This window comes from Pseudophryne corroboree, chromosome 3 (assembly GCF_028390025.1).
Source record: "Pseudophryne corroboree isolate aPseCor3 chromosome 3, aPseCor3.hap2, whole genome shotgun sequence".
Lineage (NCBI taxonomy): Eukaryota > Metazoa > Chordata > Amphibia > Anura > Myobatrachidae > Pseudophryne > Pseudophryne corroboree.
The window spans coordinates 483,408,643-483,432,209 of record NC_086446.1 but is presented as its reverse complement, the minus strand read 5'-3'; the positions used below and the strand labels follow the sequence as shown (position 1 = coordinate 483,432,209).

Genomic DNA, 23,567 nt, shown 5'->3' with positions numbered 1-23,567 from the left:
AGCCGTGTGACAACAATGGCGCACAGCTGCAGTGCTGTGCGCTACCTCTCTGAAGACTGTGAAGTCTTCTGCCGCCTGTTTCCGGACCTCCGTTCCGCCGTCTTTCTTCAGCGTCTGTAAGGGGGATCGGCGGCGCGGCTCCGGGACGAACCCCAGGCTGACCTGTGTTCCGACTCCCTCTGGAGCTCAGTGTCCAGTAGCCTAAGACTTCAATCCTCCTGCACGCAGGTGAGTTGCCAGTCTCTCCCCTAAGTCCCTCGTTGCAGTGATCCTGTCGCCAGCAGGAATCACTGATTAGAAACCTAAAAAAAAACTTTACTAAATAGCTCCTTAAGAGAGCCATCCAGTTTGCACCCTTCTCGGACGGGCACAAAAACCTAACTGAGGCTTGGAGGAGGGTCATAGGGGGAGGAGCCAGTACACACCATGTGACCTAAAAAGCTTTTTAGATGTGCCCTGTCTCCTGCGGAGCCCGCTATTCCCCATGGTCCTGACGGAGTCCCCAGCATCCACTAGGACGTTAGAGAAATTTCTTTTCAATATGTTGTTAGTATACAGAGGCTACTTTCTCCGTGTTTCTTGGATGTCAGGGAATATTCCTTCACAATTTTGCATATTGGATGCTGTCACCTTCCTGTGATAGCTTGTGTTGCTGAATAACTATTCTGACTACAGTGAATCAACGTTTTTCTCTGTTGTCCACAAAGAGAGGTAAACCTTTATTATCTGCCTTTTTTGTATAGTGGAAACACCAGAATCAAGACCCCAGGCTACTCCGACAAAGAAAATCCATGAAGCAGATCTAGCTGCGGCAACAGGTAGGAAAAAAATATAAAATATTGTCAAATTGGTGGCTAATTTTTCTCCAGATTGTAGCTAATGAATCCTCTGTCTAAGGGGTATATGCAATTGAGGTCGAATTCCTGTTGGAATTCGACCGTTTTTGAATTCGACACAATTCGTCAGTCGAAACCCTCCCGCCGGGACCCGAAATCGACATAATCAATAAATAACGGATTCGACAGTCCCGCTGTCGAAAAACGGACCAATTGACGAATAGTGGGCGGCCTGGATTCGACTTCATGGACGGCACAAAAGTGTTCAAAAAATCGTGAAAAAAATTGCGTGGGGTCCCCCCTCCTAAGCATAACCAGCCTCGGCTCTTTGAGCTGGTCCTGGTTGTAAAAATACGGGGGGGGGGGGGGTAAATGACAGGGGTACGTATGTATGTAGGTGTGCATGTATGTAATAAAGTTATACTGTCACGGTGTGTGTACGGTTTTTTTTTTGTTTTGTTTTTTTGTAGTAGGACTACAGGTACCAGCGGGCCCGTTCCCCCCCCCGTTCCCCCCCCCCCCCCGCATGCTGGTACTTGTGGTTCTCCAAGTACCAGCTTGCGGGGGAGGCTTGCTGGGACTTGTAGTTCTGCTACAAAGAACAATATTCTTTTTTTTTTACACATGGCTATCAGCCCCCCATCCGCCACCCTTGGATGGGGGGGACAGCCTCGGGCTTCACCCCTGGCCCTTGGGTGGCTGGAGGGGGGGACACCCCTTGATTTAAGGGGTCCCCACTTCTCCAGGTACCCCGGCCAGGGGTGACTAGTTGGGGATTTAATGCCACGGCCACAGGGACCTATATAAAAGTGGAGCCCGGTGCTGGTGTGAAAAATACGGGGGACCCCTACGTCTTTTGTCCCCCGTATTTTTTGTACCAGGACCGGACGCAGAGCCCGGTGCTGGTTGTTAAAATACGGGGGAAGCCCTGTCATTTTTCCCCCCCGTATTTTTACAACCAGGACCGGCTCAAAGAGCCCGAGGCTGGTTATACTTAGGAGGGGGGACCCCACGCATTTTTTTTCAGGCATTTTAACACTTTCACACCCCTTCCAACCTAAAAACATGCACTGATCTCTCCATATTATTGTAGTTAGTAAAAAAAAAAAAATATTCTTTTAAAAAATCGATTAAATAATACTTGTGGCTCCTAAGGACAAACCAAGTAGATAATCCCTTCTAATATAAATAGATATGCTATTAGCAATAAAAAAAAAAAAAAGCACAAAAAATTCATGTTTTTAAAAAAAATTATTAGATCACGACAGGAAAATGAGGCGGAATGAAATTGACGAAATGACTGCCGAAAAGCACTGTTGTCGAATCGACATTCTTCAATTGAATATCTTTTTGTCGAAAAGCCGCATTTTAACATTGCAGACATGTCGAATTTAAAAAAAGTCGAATTGCCAAAAGTCGAAAATGAAACTGCAGTTTTTTTGTCGAAAAGTACTGTATTGCATTGTCGAATCAAATTCGACAGGTTTTTTTGTGTCGAAAATGACCCGTTTTTTGACATTTTCGGCAATTCGACCGCAATTGCATGTACCTAAAACTCACATTGAGTTTGTCTTGCAGTCATGTAAAACAGAAACTATCCCTATTTCAAATCTGTCTTTTTACACATCCATTAAAAAACAATTATCTTGTTCTCACCCAGTCCTAATATGTGATCAACCTAATCTCGTGTAAACAAAAGTCATACATGAAGAACCTGTGGGTGAAAAAGAATGAGCAACACATGATTCAGCTCCTTGGACAGTGTTAACACAAACCTCAGTGCTCCAGACCAAAGTGCAAAGGTTCTGCTTGTATATGGAAGTGACAGTACTTTCTGATTATTTTTTAATTAATCTATAACGCCAGCATATTCCATAGCGCTTTAAGTTATGATGCTCATATAATTATAATATATATATATATATATATATATCTGTGACAGGACGGTTCCGTACGAAAGCACTCACCGCTTCCGCGTCCCATTCCCAGTGCACAGAATGGAAGGTTAGGTCACACAGGACCTGGCCACATAGGGGATTCCCGCTTACCGTCAGTAACCGCCTGTTACTGACTCCACCCACTGCGCTGTGGGCGGGTTTATGGTGCCACCACCAAACTCCTAACCTGCCGTGGCGTTTGGAACCACGGTTCTGCTCTGTATGCGCCAACACACTGCCTTACCACACCTGTGTGGTATTGACGAATACCCACTAGTCACCTGACTAGGCCGCTACCGGTAGCTGGCGGAACTTGGAGACGTTAGGTGCTTCCCTGGACAGCCGGAGGACGGGGCTATGTTTAGCATAACCCTGTAGGTCACAAGATGACGCGGTCTTCTTGAGGCAAATGGTATTCATTTGCAATAGTTCTAAAGAGAACTCTTCCCTATTGCTAGGGGAAACAGCATACAGCAAGATGTTCACAGCAGAAAGTAGTTGGTATAATACACTCTGGAGGCACGCAGGCCTCCTTTTTATGTCAATTTTCCACACAGTACAACAGGGGGGTCATGTCCTCCCTGAGCCCTTTCTATCCAATCAGGATATCTTTAGAAAATACAAGTAAATAAATTACATTTCAAAAGGAGAGAATTGCAATAAAACAATATCCTCCTTCCTGTGACACAGACAACGTTTGGTATCAGATTAACATTCACTATTGATAAATTTATCACATAGCTTCAAAATACAACTGTTTCTGTCTCATTCACATCTCCAGGCAAACCCAGTGTTTGGGATTACAATAGGAAAGGCTGCAACACATCAAACAGTCTTCCTTCCTGTATCTGCCATTCAGGGTTCGTATATCAATTAAATCATTACATGAAACAGGTTCCAAGCCCAGAACTACTTTACATATGGGATAAGGAGATCCCCCGTCAGTAACATCCCTCTCTAAGGAACTTACACATCAAAAGGTTTTGTCTTTCACACCTCTCTGCTAGGAGAGGGCCATTAGCATGCCACTTCCTACTGACAGGAGATGATTATTCAGACATCCGTAGTAAGTGCATTTTTCCTTTAAATATACAGGTGACCACATCTTAAATATGCACCTGCAATGGTGCACAGAGCACTACATATGACATGTTAAGACACATCATTAAACATATTTTTAAACAGTCTGCGCCCAGCGCCGTAAGCACATTTAACAGTGACGCCAAGCGCCTATTGTCCGCAACATGGCGCCGGGCACTAGGGGTTATCCCCTTCAGTGCTGCAGCGGCCATTGTCCACGTGGGCTGGGGTCTCTCCAGCCACACTCCTCCCCCCCCCCCCCCCCATTCAAGCGGGTCAACCAGGGACCCATGTCCCAACGATTTGGTCCCGCAGTCCTTAATGAGGTTACCGGGAGTTCTTTGGGGGTTCAGGCTCCTCCTGACATGACAGTCCATCCGCATTGCTATGAGCCTTGCCTTGCTTGTGGATAATATGAAAGTCATAAACCTGAAGAGCAAGGCTCCACCGCAACAGTGTGCCGTCTTCCCCCGTAGTGTGCTGGAGCCACCGTAATGGATTTTGGTCCGTTACCACCGTAAAATGGCGGCCATACAAATAGGGCTGAAGCTTCTTCACAGCCCAAACAATAGCCAAACACTCCTTTTCAATTGTGGCATAACCCACCTCCCGCGGTAGCAGCTTTCTGCTCAAATAGGCTACAGGGTGCTCCTGTGCATCCGGCCCCTCCTGGCTCAGTACTGCCCCGAGTCCGTACTGTGACGCATCAGTCTGTACAACAAAGTTTTTACTATAGTCCGGCGCCATCAGTAATGGGGCTTGTACTATAGCTGTTTTCAACGACTGGAATGCCAACTCACATGAGGTCGTCCAGTCAACTATCTTGGGGAGTTTCTTCTTAGTCAGATCAGTCAGGGGTTTGACCACGGAACTAAAGTCAGGGACAAAACGTCTGTAGTAGCCTGCGATCCCTAAGAAAGCCAGGACCTGTCTCTGGGTTGTGGGCCGGGGCCAGTCGCGGATTGCCTCCACCTTCGCTGGTTCAGGCTTCACCTTACCTCCCCCCACACTGTGACCCAGGTACTGTACCTCTGACATCCCCATTTGGCACTTGTCTGCCCTGATGGTCAGACCTGCCCACCGAATCCTCTCTAACACCAACCCCACGTGCCTCAGGTGCTCTTCCTAGGTTCGGCTGAAGACAGCAATGTCATCCAAGTATGCCTGGGCGAAATCTCTGAACCCCTTCAGCAGGTCATCGACCACACTCTGGAAGGTGGCTGGCGCATTCTTCATCCCAAATGGCATGGTTTTGAACTCAAACAAGCCAAAGGAGGTGATGAAGGCGGACCGTTCCTGAGCCTCGGGAGTCATTGGTATCTGCCAATACTCCTTGCTCAGGTCAAACGTAGAGATGTATTTCGCTCCAGCCAACTCGTCTAACAGTGCGTCAATGCGGGGTAGGGGATAGGCGTCGGATTGGTCACTTCGTTCAAGCGGCGGTAGTCTACGCAGAACCTGGTTGTCCGGTCCTTCTTGGGAACCAGTACAACGGAGGCTGCCCAGGGACTGTTGGAGCGCGTGATTACGCCTAGCGCTAACATCTCTTGCACCTCCTGATAGATACTCGCCTGCGCCTCTGGTGAGACCCGATACGCGGGTTGCCGAATCGGCCTATGCTCACCTGTGTCTACATGATGGGCACGTAGGGAAGTCAGGCCGGGCTTCCTGCTGAACTGGGCCTCAAAGGACTGCAGCACTGACTCCAGCTGCTCCCTCTTGGGGTTACCAAGCTCACTGCTCCAGCTAACTTCCTCTACACCACCCTCACCCTTGGCATCCGCGAGGAGGTCTGGAATGGGATCTTTTCCTGGTTCCTCCATCGGCAGGCAGCACACAGCGGCTACCGACTCCACACGCACGTGGTATGCCTTTAACATGTTTACATGGTAGGTACGCTGTCTCCTACCATCGCTGTCAAATGACACCACGTAGGTGATGTCGTTTAGGTGTTTTGCGACCGTGTACGGTCCCGCCCAGGCAGCCTGGAGCTTGTTCTGATGTGTGGGCACCAGAACCAGCACCTTCTGCCCTACTCCAAAGACCCGAGCACGCGCGACCTGGTCATACCAAGTCTTCTGCTTGGTCTGTGCTTCCGCAAGATTCGCTTGTGCTAGTCCCATGAGATTCTCTAACCGATCTCTGAGCTTCAACACATACTCCACCACGGACTCATCCTGGTGGATTAGCTCCCCCTCCCAAGACTCCCGGAACAGGTCGAGAGGTCCACGGACTCTGCGGCCATATAGTAACTCGAAGGGCGAGAATCCGGATGACTCCTGGGGCACTTCACGATATGCAAACAGGAGGTGCGGCAGGTATCGCTCCCAGTCTCCCCCCTCCGAAGTCACAAATCCCCGTTAGCATCTGCTTCAGAGTGCCATTAAATCTCTTGCAAAGTCCGTTAGTCTGGGGATGATAGGGGACAGTGCGGATTTGACGCACACTCCGCACCTTGCCCAGAGGCACTGGACCAGATCACTCATGAACTGCGTCCCTTGATCAGTTAGGATCTCACTGGGGAAACCTACTCTACTAAATATGCCTAGCAGAGCGTCCGCTACCTTTTCCGCAGTGATGGCGGACAGAGCCACAGCCTCTGGATACCGGGTAGCATAATCCACCACGGTGAGGATGTATCTCTTCCCCGATCTACTGGGAACAGGTAGGGGACCTACTATGTCCACGGCCACTCGTGGAAAGGTTCCCCGACTATTGGCAAAGACCTCAGGGGAGCCCGAGCACTGGGGCATCCAAGCCGTTGGCATACATCACAGGACTTACAGTAGGTCCAGACGTCATCCGACACTCCGGGCCAAAAAGTTCTGCGTCAGGCGCCTCAGTGTTCGGTCCCTCCCCTGGTGTCCCGCCAAAGGAATTTCGTGTGCAACTGACATCAGTTGCTCCCGAAAGCTCCTGGGAGCAACCAGTTGAACTTGCTCCCGCACCGGCCTATCCCCTTCTACCTTGGCTACCCGGTACAGTAACCCTTTCCACCAGGTCACACTCCCTGCCCCCAACCCAGCAAGGCCGCGGCCAGCTTGGCGCCTCATACCTTCCAGGGATGGGTCAGAGAGCTGAGCTTCCCTAAACTCCTGCCTGCGGCCCTCACTTTCTCCTAAGTCTGGACACTCTACAGGGAGAATATTGGGGTCAGTCAAGTTGGGGTCAGTCATGGTAGGGTCGGGGTGGTCGCTCATACTCACTGCCGGAGTTGGCAAGCCACTAGGGACAGGAGCATCACTGGGCACCCCCACAGGATTCAACAAACTGGAACCGACATCCTCTGCGTTGCTAGTGGACGTAGGCCCACCAGAGGCAAGGGGCGGATGTGCTGATCTGGCCGCTGTGGTCTTTTCCTCTGGGCTGGGATGCGCTGGCAGAGAAGATGAAGACTGCAGTCTGGCCGCTTGACTCCGGGTGATGGCGTTCGTAAAGGCAGTAACTATTCCTCCACCGAGATCATTCCCCAAGACGACATCAGTTGGGAGGCCATCTATTACGGCAACATCTCTTAGCTCTTGTCCAGCTCCCCAATCGAGGTAGACTCTGGCCATGGGCACTTCTCGCTCTAGCCCATCGGCCACTGTAACTTTTGCAGTGCAACCCTGCAGTACTACAGCAGGATCGACAAGATGGGAGCTCACAACAGTTATGGAGGCCCCAGAGTCTCTTAAGCCTTCGCCCGGCAGGGACCCCACTTGGACCGGCTGCAGGTGCCGCCACATATTTGGTGGGGGCTTCTTAGCCATGCAGGTGACTCTCTCCGCAGAGTCTACCTGTTCCTCGCCACACTCCATTGGACTGACAGGAGGGGGGGTACAGTCTCTGAAGGCTCACCTCCACGGGTTAAGCAAGCAATCCAGGCTCCAGCACTCAGATTTGGGGCCCGAGTCTGGGGTGCTTGGGATGCAGGACAGTTCATCCTCAGATGTCCGATTTTCCCACAGCCATAGCACTTTTTGTCCAGGCGTGGCTCCGATATCCTCTGATTACTGGCAGGGACACTGCGGGACGGTTGCTGGCCAAAAGCACCCGGGTTGGAAGATGCTTGCTTGGGGGGCGATGAGCTGAAGAGGGGTGTCCCCCTTATGGTACAGTCTTTTGGAGCTGGCTGCTGGCTGGGCGCTTCTGCCCCTGTGGCCGAATTGCCACATACTTGTCGGATAACTGGGCAGCCATCTTTAAGCTGGGTGGCTCCCGGTCTAGCACCCACTCCTTCACTTCTGGGGCGCACCTGCGGTAGAACTGCTCCCTGCAGATCAGGTCAATCAGTGCGTCCCATGTAGTGGCTTCAGAATCCTTCACCCACTTCACCACGTACTGCCGCAGCTGGGTGGCAAACTGCCCATGGGTGCTGCTTAGGGAGGCCAATCTCGGGATTCGGGATTGAAAAACGGTCAATCCCGGGATTGCAGTAGGGACCAGTGAAGGTTGTAGGGAGTAGCGCTGGAGGGAGGGTGTAGGTAGTGGTGCGGGAGGTAGGGAGGGTGTAGGTAGTGGTGCGGGAGGTAGGGAGGGTGTAGGTAGCGGTGCGGGAGGTAGGGAGGGGGTAGGTAGCAGTGCGGGAGGGTGGGTGTAGGTAGTGGTGCGGGAGGGAGGATGTAGGTAGCGGCGCGGAAGGGTTGGTAGCGGCGCGAGAGGGAGGGTGGGTGTAAGTAATGACACTTACTATTAGGCGGGTGGCAGCCATGGCCTCACTGAACGCGGGAGCATTTCAAATGAAGCGCCGGCCGCCAGCCAACCAGAGCTGGCGGACCGGCGGACAATCAGGGAAGCAGTCGCAGCAGTGGCTCCTGATTGGCTGCCGCTGCTGCGGCAGCTTCCCTGATTGGCTGCCGAGCCGCCAGCTCTGATTGGCTGGCGGCCGGCGCAACATTTGAAGTGCTCCCGCGTTCAGTGAGTCCATGGCGGCTGCCCGCCTAATAGTAAGTGTCATTACTTACACCCACCCTCCCGCACATGCGCACTGTAATCCCTTGAATCCCGGGATTGGAAGCTCCAATCCCGGGATTCAAATCCCGGCATTTTTGGGCCCAAATCCCGGGATCCGGCCGATCCCGGGATTGGCCTCCCTAGTGCTGCTAGGATTCTTGGGCAAGTCTCTGAACTTCTTCCGGTAAGACTCTGGAGTGATGAAGAATCGCTGGAGGAGGGCCTTCGCGACTTCGTCGTAATCCCCACAGTCCTCCGTGGCCACTCCTCGATAGGCCTCCAAGGCCTCCCCATGCAGAGTGGGCACAAGGTGTCTCACCCACTCCGACTTGGGTAGATCGTGTAGTTTACAAGTACTTTCAAAAACTTGTAAATGTCCATCAATGTCCCCATCACTGTCTGCAAACTTGGCAAACTGAATGCGTCCCGATCTGTGTACAACAGCTGACAACGGCTCCCGGGGTACCACGGCCTGTGGTGCCCGCTCATCACGCCACATCTGGATGATGATCAAGCGCTCTTGCTCCGTTGCCCTTTCCCCCAATTCTGCTTGCCGATCTGCTAGGCTATCCGTGCCCCCCCCTCCTGGGACGTTGGGATCCTGGCCCTGCTAGGGATTGCTGGGAAACATTGCTGCTGTGAGAGGGGGCGGGGCTTGTGGGTCTCACCGGTTCCTTACGAAGGTCCACTGTTAGGCTATCCTCTCCGATGCTGACGCCCTCAGCGCTTTCCACCTCCGCCCGGCGGGACTACTCCAAGCTCATGAGCGCCGCCCTCATGAAGCTCTTGGATGCGTTGGAAGGGATATCCACACCCTTCTCCTGGCACACGATCTCCAGATCGCCCTTAGACGTTCCACTGAAGTCTGCCATCTTGTGCGTTCTCCTACGCTGCAGTTACTCCTGTCTCCTGAGTAACTCGGCTTCTCCAATCGAGTGACCGAAAAGCCGCCTGGGATGATCCCACCGCTATGCCACCAATTTCTGTGACAGGACGGTTTCGTACGAAAACACTCACCGCTTCCGCGTCCCGTTCCCAGTGCACAGAATGGAAGGTTAGGTCACACAGGACCTGGCCACATAGGGGATTCCCGCTTACCGTCAGTAACCGCCTGTTACTGACTCCACCCACTGCGCTGTGGGCGGGTTTATGCTGCCGCCACCAAACTCCTAACCTGCCGTGGCGTTTGGAACCACGGTTTTGCTCTGTATGTGCCTTACCACACCTGTGTGGTATTGACGAATCCCCACTAGTCACCTGACTAGGCCGCTATCGGTAGCTGGCGGAAGGCGGAACTTGGAGACGTTAGGTGCTTCCCTGGACAGCCGGAGGATGGGGCTATGTTTGGCATAACCCTGTAGGTCACAAGATGACGCGGTCTTCTTGAGGCAAATGGTATTTATTTGCAATAGTTCTAAAGAGAACTCTTCCCTATTGCTAGGGGAAACAGCATACAGCAAGATGTTCACAGCAGAAAGTAGTTGGCATAATACACTCTGGAGGCACGCAGACCTCCTTTTTATGTCAATTTTCCACACAGTACAACAGGGGGGTCATGTCCTCCCTGAGCCCTTTCTATCCAATCAGGATATCTTTAGAAAATACAAGTAAATAAATTACATTTCAAAAGGAGAGAATTGCAATAAAACAATATCCTCCTTCCTGTGACACAGACAACGTTTGGTATCAGATTAACATTCACTATTGATAAATTTATCACATAACTTCAAAATACAAATGTTTCTGTCTCATTCACATCTCCAGGCAAACCCAGTGTTTGGGATTACAACAGGAAGGGCTGCAACACATCAAACAGTCTTCCTTCCTGCATTTGCCATTCAGGGTTCGTATATCAATTAAATCATTACATGAAACAGGTTCCAAGCCCAGAACTACTTTACATATGGGATAAGGAGATCCCCCGTCAGTAACATCCCTCTCTAAGGAACTTACACATCAAAAGGTTTTGTCTTTCACACCTCTCTGCTAGGACAGGGCCATTAGCATGCCACTTCCTACTGACAGGAGATGATTATTCAGACATCTATAGTAAGTGCATTTTTCCTTTAAATATACAGGTGACCACATCTTAAATTTAAATACATTTAAACATGCATTCCTGCAATGGTGCACAGAGCACTACATATGACATGTTAAGACACATCATTAAACATATTTTTAAACAGTCTGCGCCCAGCGCCGTAAGTACATTTAACAGTGACGCCAAGCACCTATTGTCCGCAACATGGCGCCGGGCACTAGGGGTTAACCCCTTCAGTGCTGCAGCGGCCATTGTCCACGTGGGCCTGGGGTCTCTCCGGCCACAATATATATTAATATAATACAGGTTGAGTCTCCCTTATCCAAAATGCTTGGGACCAGAGGTACTTTGGATATCGGATTTTTCCGTATTTTGGAATAATTGCATACCATAATGAGATATCATGGTGATGGGACCTAAATCTAAGCACAGAATGCATTTATGTTACATATACACCTTGTACACACAGCCTGAAGGTCATTTTAGCCAATATTTTTTTATAACTTTGTGCATTAAACAAAGTGTGTCTACATTCACACAATTCATTTATGTTTCATATACACCTTATACACACAGCCTGAAGGTCATTTAATACAATATTTTTAATAACTTTGTGTATTAAACAAAGTTTGTGTACATTGAGCCATCAGAAAACAAAGGTTTCACTATCTCACTCTCACTCAAAAAAGTCCGTATTTCGGAATATTCCGTATTTCGGAATATATGGATATGGGATACTCAACCTGTATAAATATATAATAATATAAATAAACATAATAAGTGCATTTAGCAGCATCTGGTTCAAATTACTTTTCTTAATTGTTTTGTGTAGAAAAAGAAGACAAACCAAAGGAGAGCAGTTAGGGTATAGATGTTTTTTTTTTAATTTTGAGTGAATGAATTACAGCAAAGTAATTTGTTATGTTTCACATATGCATAGATTCCTCATACTTTAGGATATGGTGAGGACTAGTTGTCCCTTTGTAGAAAAACACAAATTTAATTTGTGTTTGTGGGGTTTTTTTTTATATAGATCTTTAATAACTTTTTTAATTTTAGAATTGAAGCAGTACATAAATTAATAGGTAATGGGTGCGTATGCAGTGAAAATGGAAAGACACTGTAAAAACATAAGTCCTATAAATAATATACCCCTATATGTTACAATGTGAAATTCAGGCACAGGCACAATTCCGGTGAGTCTGCTCGTATGTTTTAAAGCAGCAGTCATATTTGCCTTTTCTCTTACGTCCTAGAGCAGGGGTGGCCAACCAGTCAGTAACAAAGAGCCAAAAAAACCTTGTTGGGTATGTCAAAGAGCCGACATTGAGCCGATGGCGCGCATGCAAAAATGGAATGTGGCCTTGTGCCTGCTAGACCACACCCCATGTATAAAATGCAATAAAAAAGCCTGAACGACATAAAATAAATTTTTTAAAGCCAGATCCATTGAAAAAGCCACTTTCACAAAAAATAATTGAAAAGGCCAGATTCACATAATAAACTTCAGCTCCCCATGTGTCACTCCAGCCAACACCCTCCTGTCACTCCAGCCAGCTCCCCCATGTGTCACTCCTGCTAGCACCCTCCTATGTCATTCCTGCCAGCTCTCCCATGTGTCCCTACTGCCAACACCCTGCTGTGTCACTCCAGCAAGGTCACCCATGTGTCACTACCGCCAAGACCCTGCTGTGTCACTCCAGCCAGCTCCCCCATGTGTCACTCCAGCCAACACCCTCCTGTCACTCCAGCCAGCTCCCCCGTGTCACTCCAGCCAGCTCTCCCATGTGTCCCTACTGCCAACACCCTGCTGTGTCACTCCAGCAAGGTCACCCATGTGTCACTACCGCCAAGACCCTGCTGTGTCACTCCAGCCAGGTCTCCCATGTGTCACTACTGCCAAGACCCTGCTGTGTCACTCCAGCCAGCTCCCTCATGTGTCACTCCAGCCAACACCCTCCTGTCACTCCAGCCAGCTTTTCCATGTGTCACTCCTGCTAGCACCCTCCTATGTCACTCCAGCCAGCTCCCCTGTGTCACTCCAGCCAGCTCCCCTGTGTCACTCCAGCCAGCTCTCCCATGTGTCACTACTGCCAAGACCCTGCTGTGTCACTCCAGCCAGGTCTCCCATGTGTCACTCCTGCCAGGACCCTCCTGTGTCTCTCCAGCCAGCTCTGCCATGTGTCACACTATATCCCACCCTCATGTATCACTACAGCCCCCCCCATCAACTCGTGCCATTGCAGCAGCCCCTAATGTGTCCTCTGTTTGCTGGTGGGTGGCTCACCTCTAGTATCTGACTCCTTCAGTTTTCAGTCCCTGTAGTGCTGCTGCGTGTCTGGCTGGAGTGCAGCGGTTTCCGTGTCTGTTGTGGTCACATGATTTAGAGTTTTGGGAGCCACATTTGAATAAAGAAAGAGCCACATGCGGCTCAAGAGCCACAGGTTGGCCACCGCTGTCCTAGAGGATGCTAGGGTCCACATTAGTACCATGGGGTATAGACGGGTCCACCAGGAGCCATTGGCACTTTAAGAGTTTTAGAGTGTGGGCTGGCTCCTCCCTCTATGCCCCTCCTACCAGACTCTGTTTAGAAAATGTGCCCAGAGGAGCCGGTCACAGCTTGGGGGAGCTCTCCAGAGTTTCCTTAGTAAAAGTTATTTTTTAGAGTTTATTGTTTTACAGGGAGGCTGCTGGCAACAGCCTCCCTGCAGCGAGGGACTGAGGGGGGGAGCAGTGTCCGCCCTGCGGGGTCTGAGCCACTGTCTCCGCTGACTGGACACTGAGCTCCAGAGGGGATAGATTGTTCCCCGCCACAGGGGATCGCTCACTCCAGCAGCATGCCGCCACCCCCTTGCAGAGCTGACGATTGTGGCGAGTGAGACACCAACCCCCCCTAGCAAGCGGGGGAGGGGGGGGGTAAAGATGGCGGCATCAGGGTAGGAGCGCAGTATTAACTGCGCTCCAGGAGGCTCAACGGTACACTGTGCGGCGCTGTGAGGGGTGCCCTGAGCCAGCGCCTACACCCTACCCTGGTCACACAGCCTGTCGGGCTCCCAGGATCTCAGCCAGCATCAAACCTCAGGCCAGTATAATCTTATGAAGAGCGGGAAGACAGCGCCATTATGGGGGTGGAGCTTTTCCTCAGAGCGGACCCAGCAGCATTCCGCGCCATCTTCCTGCCTGCACAGCGCTGTCCAGGAATAAGCAAGTCCCTCCACAACAACTCCAGCTATCTCTCACGGTACGAGTGGGTTGTAGAAGGGGGAGAGGCTGCAAAACGATTGCGTAACCTATTAAGGTGCACAGTCAGCGCTGATAGGGGGTCTCCCTTTGTGTTAAAAGTGCTGTGTGTGGGTTGGCTCCAATCTCTGTGTCTCTCTTGCCATTCTTGTGTGGGAAACTCTTGTCTGCCCTCCCCTGTGTGTGAGTGTGGTCTCCATTAAGCAATGTCCAGGTTCTCTGTGTCATATGCTGCAGAGGATATGTCCCCTCAGGATGATTCCATTCCATGTAATCAGGATAGCACTAGTTTAGCACAGATACCAACAAGGGAACCTGAGTTTTTTCCTCTATCGAATCATCTGTGATTTCTCAGACTTCTAATAGAGCTGCACAATCTGAATTTGCACCTCAGGCTTTACATGACTATGGCAGTCTGGCCCAGTTCTGTCACCTCAGGGCCCTCCTTTGTATGTTCCCAAACACGTATTCTTGCACAGATTAGGCAGGTTGACACGGGTACCGTTTCTGACACTGGGGACGGTGATGGGGATATGTTTGGGGGGACTGCATATCTTACACAAGTGCAGTTAATGATAGAGGCCATTACAGTTATGTTGAGTATTTCTGATACAATGCCTGAGCAGCTTGAGGAGGCTTCTTTCACTGATAAGGGAACCTCGCTAACCTTCCCTGCGTCAAAGGCTTTATATGCTATGTTTGAAACAGCATGGGTTAATCCTGTGAAAAATTCCAGATCCCTAAGAGGATCCAGGTGGTTTTTACTTTCCCTGTGGAGGATAAGACTGAGTGGGAAACCCAACCGGTATTGCAGCCGGCTGACCGTAAGATTGATAATACGCTCAGATCAGTGTGCACGGCTTCAGGGGCTATGTCAAGTCTCACTATTGCCAGTACATGCATTGCCAAGTCCTTAGTAAAGTGGTCAGGCAAGTTACTTGAGGATTTGGATAAAATGGACAAAAATGATGTTAAATTGTTTTGTGTAACATTCAGGGTTTGGCAGGTTTTCTGGCTGAATCCATGACGGACCTGGGTTCCATGTCTGCAGGAATTTCTTCCATGTCTGTCTCAGCTCATCGTGGACTGTGGCTACGTCAGTGGTCTGCCGACGCAGAATACAGGAGAAGTGTGGAGACCCTACCCTACACAGGTCAGGCTCTCTTTGGGGAAGAGCTAGATGCATGGATCTCCACGGCTACAGTGGGTAAGTCACCTTTTCTTCCCTCAGCTACGCCTGCTCCGAAGAAACCCTTTTCTTCATCTGCATCACAGCCCTGTGGGGCTGTCGAACCAGAGAAGCCAGGCCATCCAACACCTCCTTTCTGGGAGGTAGGCCCAAGAAAACCTGCTGCTGCAGGTTTCCGGGAACAGAAGACTGCTTCAGGTGCACTAAAGTCCCCCGCATGGCGGTGGACTGCACGGTGGGAGCGCAGCTCAGACGTTTCTGTCATGTCTGGGTGTCGTCAGGCCTGGATCCCTGGGTGCAGTATATTGTGTCCCAGGGATACAGGCTGGTATTTCATTTCTCTCCTCACCGATTTTCAATTCAGGCCTGCCAGCTCTGCTTGCAGACATGACTGTCCGGCAAGACGCCGTCCAGACGTTGGTGGAGGCACAGGTTCTTGTGCCAGTACCACCTCATATGCAAAACAAAGGTTTCTATTCGAACCTTTTCATATACCGAAACCGGATGGTTCGGTCAGACCCATTCTAAACCTAAAAAACCCTTTTCTGAGGGAGTGCAAATTCAAAATGGAGTCTCTAAGGGCGGTAATTTCAGGAGAAGGGGTTTTCCTGGTATCTCTGGATATCGAGGATGCATAACCCCATATTCCGTTTTGGCCGCCGTGTCAAGCAATTCTCCGATTCGCTCTGTTGAACTGTCATTTCCAGTTCCAGGACCTGCCATTCGGCCTCTCCACAGCACCGAAGGTATTCACCAAGGTGATGGCAAGGATGATGGTTCTCCTCCGCATACAAGGGGTGAACATGATTCCATATCTGGACATTCTGCTGATAAAGGCATCGTCCAAAGAGAAGCTGTTGCGGTCCATGGCTCTCACGACCCATATACTCAGAGTTCACGTTTGGATTCGGAACATTCCAAAATCACTTTTGAACCATCCAGGAGGTTGTCCTTTCTGGGATTGATCCTTGACACGGAAGTGTTGAGGGTGTTTCTTCCATGAGAAACAGCGTTGGTGATGCAAACATCGGTCTGGGATGTCCTGAAGACTGCCCGGGAGTCTGTTCGTCACTGCAATTGCCTTCTGGGGAAGATGGTGGCCTCTTACAAGGCCCTCCAGTACGGAAGGTTTCATGCTAGGTTTTTCCTGCTGGATCTCCTGGACAAGTGGTCAGGATCTCATCTGCATGCACCTGAGAATCCGTCTGTCTCTAAAAGCCAGGATTTCACTCCTCTGGTGGCTCCAATTAACTCGCCTTCTGGAGAGCCATAGGTTCGGGATTCAGGACTGGATCCTTCTAACCACGGATGCAAGCACAGTCACTCAAGGGGAGACCTTCCAAGGAAGGTGGTCAATTCTGGAGGTCGGCCTACCGATCAACATTCTGGAATTAAGAGCCGTTTACAACGGTCTTCAGGCGGCATATCTTCTAAAAAATAGGGCCATTTAAGTGCAGTCGGACAATGTAACAACAGTGGCTTACATAAACCGACAGGGCGGAATGAAGAGCAGAGCTGCAATGTTAGAGGTGGCAAGAATCCTCCTCTGGGCAGAAAACACGCGTTGGCGCTGTCACCAATCTTCATTCCGGGAGTGGACAACTGGGAAGCAGACTTCCTCAGCAGACACGATCTCCATCCAGGGGAGTGGGGTCTCCATCCGGAGGTGTTCAAGGAAATAACAGACCTTTGGGGATTACCCCAAATAGACATGATGGCCTCTCGTCTCAACAAGAAGCTTCAGCATTATTGTTCCAGGTCGAGGGACCCACAGACGGTGGCAGTGGACGCCCTGATGTCTACGTGGGTGTTCCAGCCAGTATACGTGTTTCCACCGCTCCCACTCATTCCAAGAATCCCAAAGCTCATAAGGGGAACAAGGGTTCAAGCGATCCTCATTGCTCCAGACTGGCCGAGGAGGGCTTGGTATGCGGACCTTCTGGATCTACTACGAGACATGCCGGGGCCTCTTCCTCTTTGAGAGAACCTGTTGCAGCAGGGGCCGTTCGCCTATCAGGACTTACCACGGCTACGTTTGACGGCATGGAGGTTGAATACCTGATACTAGCTCGGAAGGGCATTCTTTGTTCCTACCCTGATGCAAGCTAGGAAAGGAGTAACGTCTAAACATTACCATCTTATTTGGAAAAAATATGTGTCTTGGTGTGAGTCCAAGAAGTTTCCTACGGTGGAGTTTCAACTGGGACGATTTCTCATCTTCCTGCAAGCAGGTGTGAATATGGGCCTGAGGTTGGGATCCGTAAAGGTCCAGATTTCGTCCCTATCCATTTTCTTCCAGAAACAATTGGCTGCCCTCCCTGAGGTTCAGACCTTTTTGAGAGGAGTCTTGCACATCCAACCTCCCTTTGTACCGCCTACGGCGCCATAGGATCTTAACGTGGTGTTGCAGTTTCTCCAGTCTGACTGGTTTGAGCCTCTACAAGAGGTAGAGGTCACGTTTCTTACGTGGAAGGCTGTCCCTTTGTTGGCCTTAGCTTCTGCTAGACGTGTGTCGGAGTTGGGGGCTTTGTCATGTAAAAGCCCAAACTTGATCTTCCATGAAGATAGAGCTGAGCTTCGGACACGTCAGCAGTTTCTTCAGAAGGTTGTGTCGGCATTTCATATCAACCAACCTATCGTGGTGCCAGTGGCTACTGACTCCTCAATTTCTTCAAAGTCCTTGGATGTTGTAAAGGCTCTGAAGAGCTATGTGAAGAGGACTGCTCGTCACAGAAAATCGGATGCTCTGTTTGTCCTGTATGATCCCAAGAAAATTGGGTGTCCTGCTTCTAAGCAGACGATCTCTCGCTGGATCAGGTTCACTATCCAGCATGCTTATTCTACGGCTATATTGCCGTGTCCAAAATCTGTTAAGGCCCACTCTACTCGTAAGGTGGGTTCTTCCTGGGCGGCTGCCCGGAGTGTCTTGGCCTTACAGCTTTGCCGAGCAGCTACTTGGTCAGGGTCGAACAAGTTTGCTAAGTTCTACATGTTCGATACTCTGACCTCTGATGACCTCAAGTTTGGTCAAGCAGTTCTGCAGGAGCCTGCGTGCTCTCCCTCCCGTTCTGGGAGCTTTGGTACATCACCATGGTACTAATGTGGACCCCAGCATCCTCTAGGACGTAAGAGAAAATAGGATTTCAATTACCTACCGGTAAATCCTTTATCCTTTTCTCGTAGTCCGTAGAGGATGCTGGGCGCCCGCCCAGCGCTTCGTTTTCCTGCAGTTGTTATCTAGTTCAGTACAACTTTGTTGTTAGTTACGTACTGCGTTATTACTGGGTAAGTAATGTTTCAGCGGTTGCTGAGTTTTTCAAGCTAGTTAGCTTGATGTGCCTTGTATGTGTGAGCTGATATGAATCTCGCCGCGATCTGTGTGAAATCCTTCTCTCGAAGTTGTCCGTCTCCTCGTGCATAGTTTCTAGACTGAGTCTGGTAGGAGGGGCATAGAGGGAGGAGCCAGCCCACACCCTCAAACTCTTAAAGTGCCAATGGCTCCTAGTGGACCCGTCTATACCCCATGGTACTAATGTGGACCCCAGCATCCTCTACGGATTACGAGAAAAGGATTTACCGGTAGGTAATTAAATCCTATTTTAAATGATTGCCGCCTTAAAAATATGAGCGGACTCGCCAGAATCGAGCTGGTGCCTGCATCTCACAGGCAAGCCCTGTAGTATAGAAATACTTACATTGCAGCCTGTTAGAATGAACACAATTGTTGTTAGTGCTTCATAAGTATGAGTTTTCTCTCACCGTGCAGACGAGTCCAGCAAGTCGATACCACCTCCTCTTATGAAATCTTTTGAAGAAAAGCAACGCAAAAAAAGTAAGTTGAGGTCAAGCTGTATCTGTAGTCGTCATACTAGAGGTTCAATTAATATGCACACATTTGAAGTGTGGAGAATGTGCATGTCTATATTTCCAAATAGCATTTGGGATGTGCTGGGATGGAGGGGTGGTAACGTAGGGGAGTGTCTGAGGAGCTGTGTTTAAAGTTTAAATGTCATTTAAAAGGTTTGTTCAGTTAAGTTGCGTACGCACTGGCCAATATATCGCCCGTTCTCTTAAACGGACGATATATCGCGGGCCCGTCGGCGAGTGTGTACGAGCGATATGTCTGTGAACTTCGTCGTTCACAGACCTATCGCGTCGGCCCTGCTGCGCAGCCGGCAGCCAATATATTGTTAGATATATTGGCACGTCGGTATGTATGTACGGCCGGTCAGCCTACCGCCCGTACTCAGGCACAGCAGCCAGCAGTGACTGACAGCTGAATTGGGTGGCATTTATTTATTTTTCTCTATCGTCCTAGTGGATGCTGGGGTTCCTGAAAGGACCATGGGGAATAGCGGCTCCGCAGGAGACAGGGCACAAAAAGTAAAGCTTTTCCAGATCAGGTGGTGTGCACTGGCTCCTCCCCCTATGACCCTCCTCCAGACTCCAGTTAGATTTTTGTGCCCGGCCGAGAAGGGTGCAATCTAGGTGGCTCTCCTAAAGAGCTGCTTAGAAAAAGTTTAGCTAGGTTTTTTATTTTACAGTGATTCCTGCTGGCAACAGGATCACTGCAGCGAGGGACTGAGGGGAGAAGGAGTCAACTCACCTGCGTGCAGGATGGATTGGCTTCTTGGCTACTGGACATCAAGCTCCAGAGGGACGATCACAGGTACAGCCTGGATGGTCACCGGAGCCGCGCCGCCGGCCCCCTTGCAGATGCTGAAGTCAGAAGAGGTCCAGAATCGGCGGCTGAAGACTCCTGCAGTCTTCTAAAGGTAGCGCACAGCACTGCAGCTGTGCGCCATTTTCCTCTCAGCACACTTCACACGCGGTCACTGAGGGTGCAGGGCGCTGGGGGGGGGCGCCCTGGGAGGCAAATGTAAGCTATATAAAGGCTAAAAATACCTCACATATAGCCCCTAGAGGCTATATGGAGATATTTAACCCCTGCCTGATTTCTCTAAATAGCGGGAGACGAGCCCGCCAGAAAAGGGGCGGGGCCTATCTCCTCAGCACACGGCGCCATTTCCTCTCACAGCTCCGCTGGTCAGGACGGCTCCCAAGTCTCTCCCCTGCACTGCACTACAGAAACAGGGTAAAACAGAGAGGGGGGGGCAAATTTATGGCGATATTTTGATATAACAAAGCAGCTATAAGGGAGCACTTATTATAAGGCTATCCCTGATATATATATAGCGCTTTTGGTGTGTGCTGGCAAACTCTCCCTCTGTCTCCCCAAAGGGCTAGTGGGTCCTGTCTTCGTTAGGAGCATTCCCTGTGTGTCTGCTGTGTGTCGGTACGTGTGTGTCGACATGTATGAGGACGATATTGGTGTGGAGGCGGAGCAATTGCCAAATATGAGGATGTCACCCCCTAGGGAGTCGACACCAGAATGGATGCCTTTATTTATGGAACTACGGGATAGTGTCAACACACTAAAGCAGTCGTTTGACGACATGAGGCGGCCGGACAATCAATTAGTGCCTGTCCAGGCGACTCAAACACCGTCAGGGGCTGTGAAACGCCCTTTGCCTCAGTCGGTCGACACAGACCCAGACGCAGGCACTGACTCCAGTGGTGACGGTGACGAATCAACCGTATTTTCCAGTAGGGCCACACGTTATATGATTTTGGCAATGAAGGAGGCGTTACATTTAGCTGATACTACAGGTACCACTAAACAGGGTATTATGTGGGGTGTGAAAAAACTACCTATAGTTTTTCCTGAATCAGAAGAATTAAATGACGTGTGTAATGAAGCGTGGGTTGCCCCTGATAAAAAGCTGATAATTTCAAAGAAATTATTGGCATTATACCCTTTCCCGCCAGAGGTTAGGGAGCGCTGGGAAACACCTCCTAGGGTGGACAAGGCGCTAACACGCTTATCTAAACAAGTGGCGTTACCATCTCCTGAGACGGCCGCACTTAAAGATCCATCAGATAGGAGGATGGAAAATATCCAAAAAAGTATATACACACATGCAGGTGTTATACTACGACCAGCTGTAGCGACTGCCTGGATGGGCAGTGCTGGGGTAGTTTGGTCAGAGTCCCTGATTGAAAATATTGATACCCTGGACAGGGACAATATTTTACTGTCGTTAGAACAAATAAAGGATGCATTTCTTTATATGCGTGATGCACAGAGGGATATCTGCACACTGGCATCACGGGTAAGTGCTATGTCCATTTCGGCCAGAAGAGCTTTATGGACGCGACAGTGGACAGGCGATGCGGATTCAAAACGGCATATGGAAGTTTTGCCGTATAAAGGGGAGGAGTTATTTGGAGTCGGTCTATCAGATTTGGTGGCCACGGCTACAGCCGGGAAATCCACCTTTCTACCTCAAGTCACTCCCCAACAGAAAAAGGCACCGACTTTTCAACCGCAGCCCTTTCGTTCCTTTAAAAATAAGAGAGCAAAGGGCTATTCATATCTGCCACGAGGCAGAGGTCGAGGGAAGAGACAGCAACACGCAGCTCCTTCCCAGGAACAGAAGCCCTCCCCGGCTTCTACAAAAGCCTCAGCATGACGCTGGGGCTTCTCAAGCGGACTCGGGGACGGTGGGCGGTCGTCTCAAAAATTACAGCGCGCAGTGGGCTCACTCGCAGGTAGATCCCTGGATCCTGCAGATAATATCTCAAGGGTACAGGTTGGAATTAGAGACAGATCCACCTCGCCGTTTCCTGAAGTCTGCTTTACCAACGTCCCCCTCCGAAAGGGAGACGGTTTTGGAAGCCATTCACAAGCTGTACTCTCAGCAGGTGATAGTCAAGGTACCTCTTCTACAACAAGGGAAGGGGTATTATTCCACTCTTTTTGTGGTACCGAAGCCGGATGGCTCGGTAAGGCCTATTCTAAATCTGAAGTCCTTGAACCTGTACATAAAGAAGTTCAAGTTCAAGATGGAGTCACTCAGAGCAGTGATAGCGAACCTGGAAGAGGGGGACTTTATGGTATCCTTGGACATCAAGGATGCGTATCTCCACGTTCCAATTTACCCCTCACACCAGGGGTACCTCAGGTTCGTTGTACAAAACTGTCACTATCAGTTTCAGACGCTGCCGTTCGGATTGTCCACGGCACCTCGGATCTTTACAAAGGTAATGGCCGAGATGATGATTCTTCTTCGAAGAAAAGGCATATTAATTATCCCATACTTGGACGATCTCCTAATAAGGGCAAGGTCCAGAGAACAGCTAGAGATGGGATTAGCACTGTCTCAAGAAGTGCTAAAACAATTCCAAAATCCCAGTTAATGCCGACAACTCGTCTGCTGTTCCTAGGGATGATTCTGGACACGGTTCAGAAAAAGGTTTTTCTCCCGGAGGAAAAAGCCAAGGAGTTATCCGAGCTTGTCAGGAACCTCCTAAAACCAGGAAAGGTGTCTGTACATCAATGCACAAGAGTCCTGGGAAAAATGGTGGCTTCTTACGAAGCAATTCCATTCGGCAGATTCCACGCAAGAATTTTCCAAAGGGATCTGTTGGACAAATGGTCAGGGTCGCATCTTCAGATGCACCTACGGATAACCCTGTCTCCAAGGACAAGGGTGTCTCTTCTGTGGTGGTTGCAGAGTCCTCATCTATTGGAGGGCCGCAGATTCGGCATACAGGATTGGATCCTGGTGACCACGGACGCCAGCCTGAGAGGCTGGGGAGCAGTCACACAAGGAAGAAACTTCCAGGGAGTATGGACGAGTCTGGAAACGTCTCTTCACATAAACATTCTGGAACTAAGAGCAATATACAATGCTCTAAGCCAGGCAGAACCTCTGCTTCAGGGAAAACCGGTGTTGATCCAGTCGGACAACATCACGGCAGTCGCCCATGTGAACAGACAGGGCGGCACAAGAAGCAGGAGTGCAATGGCAGAAGCTGCAAGGATTCTTCGCTGGGCAGAGAATCATGTGATAGCACTGTCAGCAGTGTTCATCCCGGGAGTGGACAACTGGGAAGCAGACTTCCTCAGCAGACACGATCTTCACCCGGGAGAGTGGGGACTTCATCCGGAAGTCTTCCACATGCTGGTAACCCGTTGGGAAAGACCAATGGTGGACATGATGGCGTCTCGCCTCAACAAAAAACTGGACAGGTATTGCGCCAGGTCAAGAGATCCGCAGGCAATAGCTGTGGACGCGCTGGTAACGCCTTGGGTATACCAGTCGGTGTATGTGTTTCCTCCTCTGCCTCTCATACCAAAAGTATTGAGAATTATACGGCAAAGAGGCGTAAGAACGATACTAGTGGTTCCGGATTGGCCAAGAAGGACTTGGTACCCGGAACTTCAAGAGATGATCACGGAAGAT

At 50.1% G+C, this 23,567-nt stretch overlaps 1 protein-coding gene across 3 annotated transcripts in view; it reads left to right on the top strand.

Moving 5' to 3' along the window:
• Window positions 1-23,567, top strand: part of LOC135056097 (E3 ubiquitin/ISG15 ligase TRIM25-like) — a 152,277-nt gene that overhangs the window by 108,953 nt on the left and 19,757 nt on the right. For 2 of the 3 annotated variants that reach the window (XM_063960849.1, XM_063960848.1), the window contains exons 5-6: window positions 744-818; window positions 19,025-19,090. In XM_063960849.1, coding sequence (XP_063816919.1) covers window positions 744-818; window positions 19,025-19,090 — 141 coding nt within the window. The remainder of the gene's footprint in view (window positions 1-743; window positions 819-19,024; window positions 19,091-23,567) is intronic. The other variant, XM_063960850.1, reaches the window with a different exon arrangement.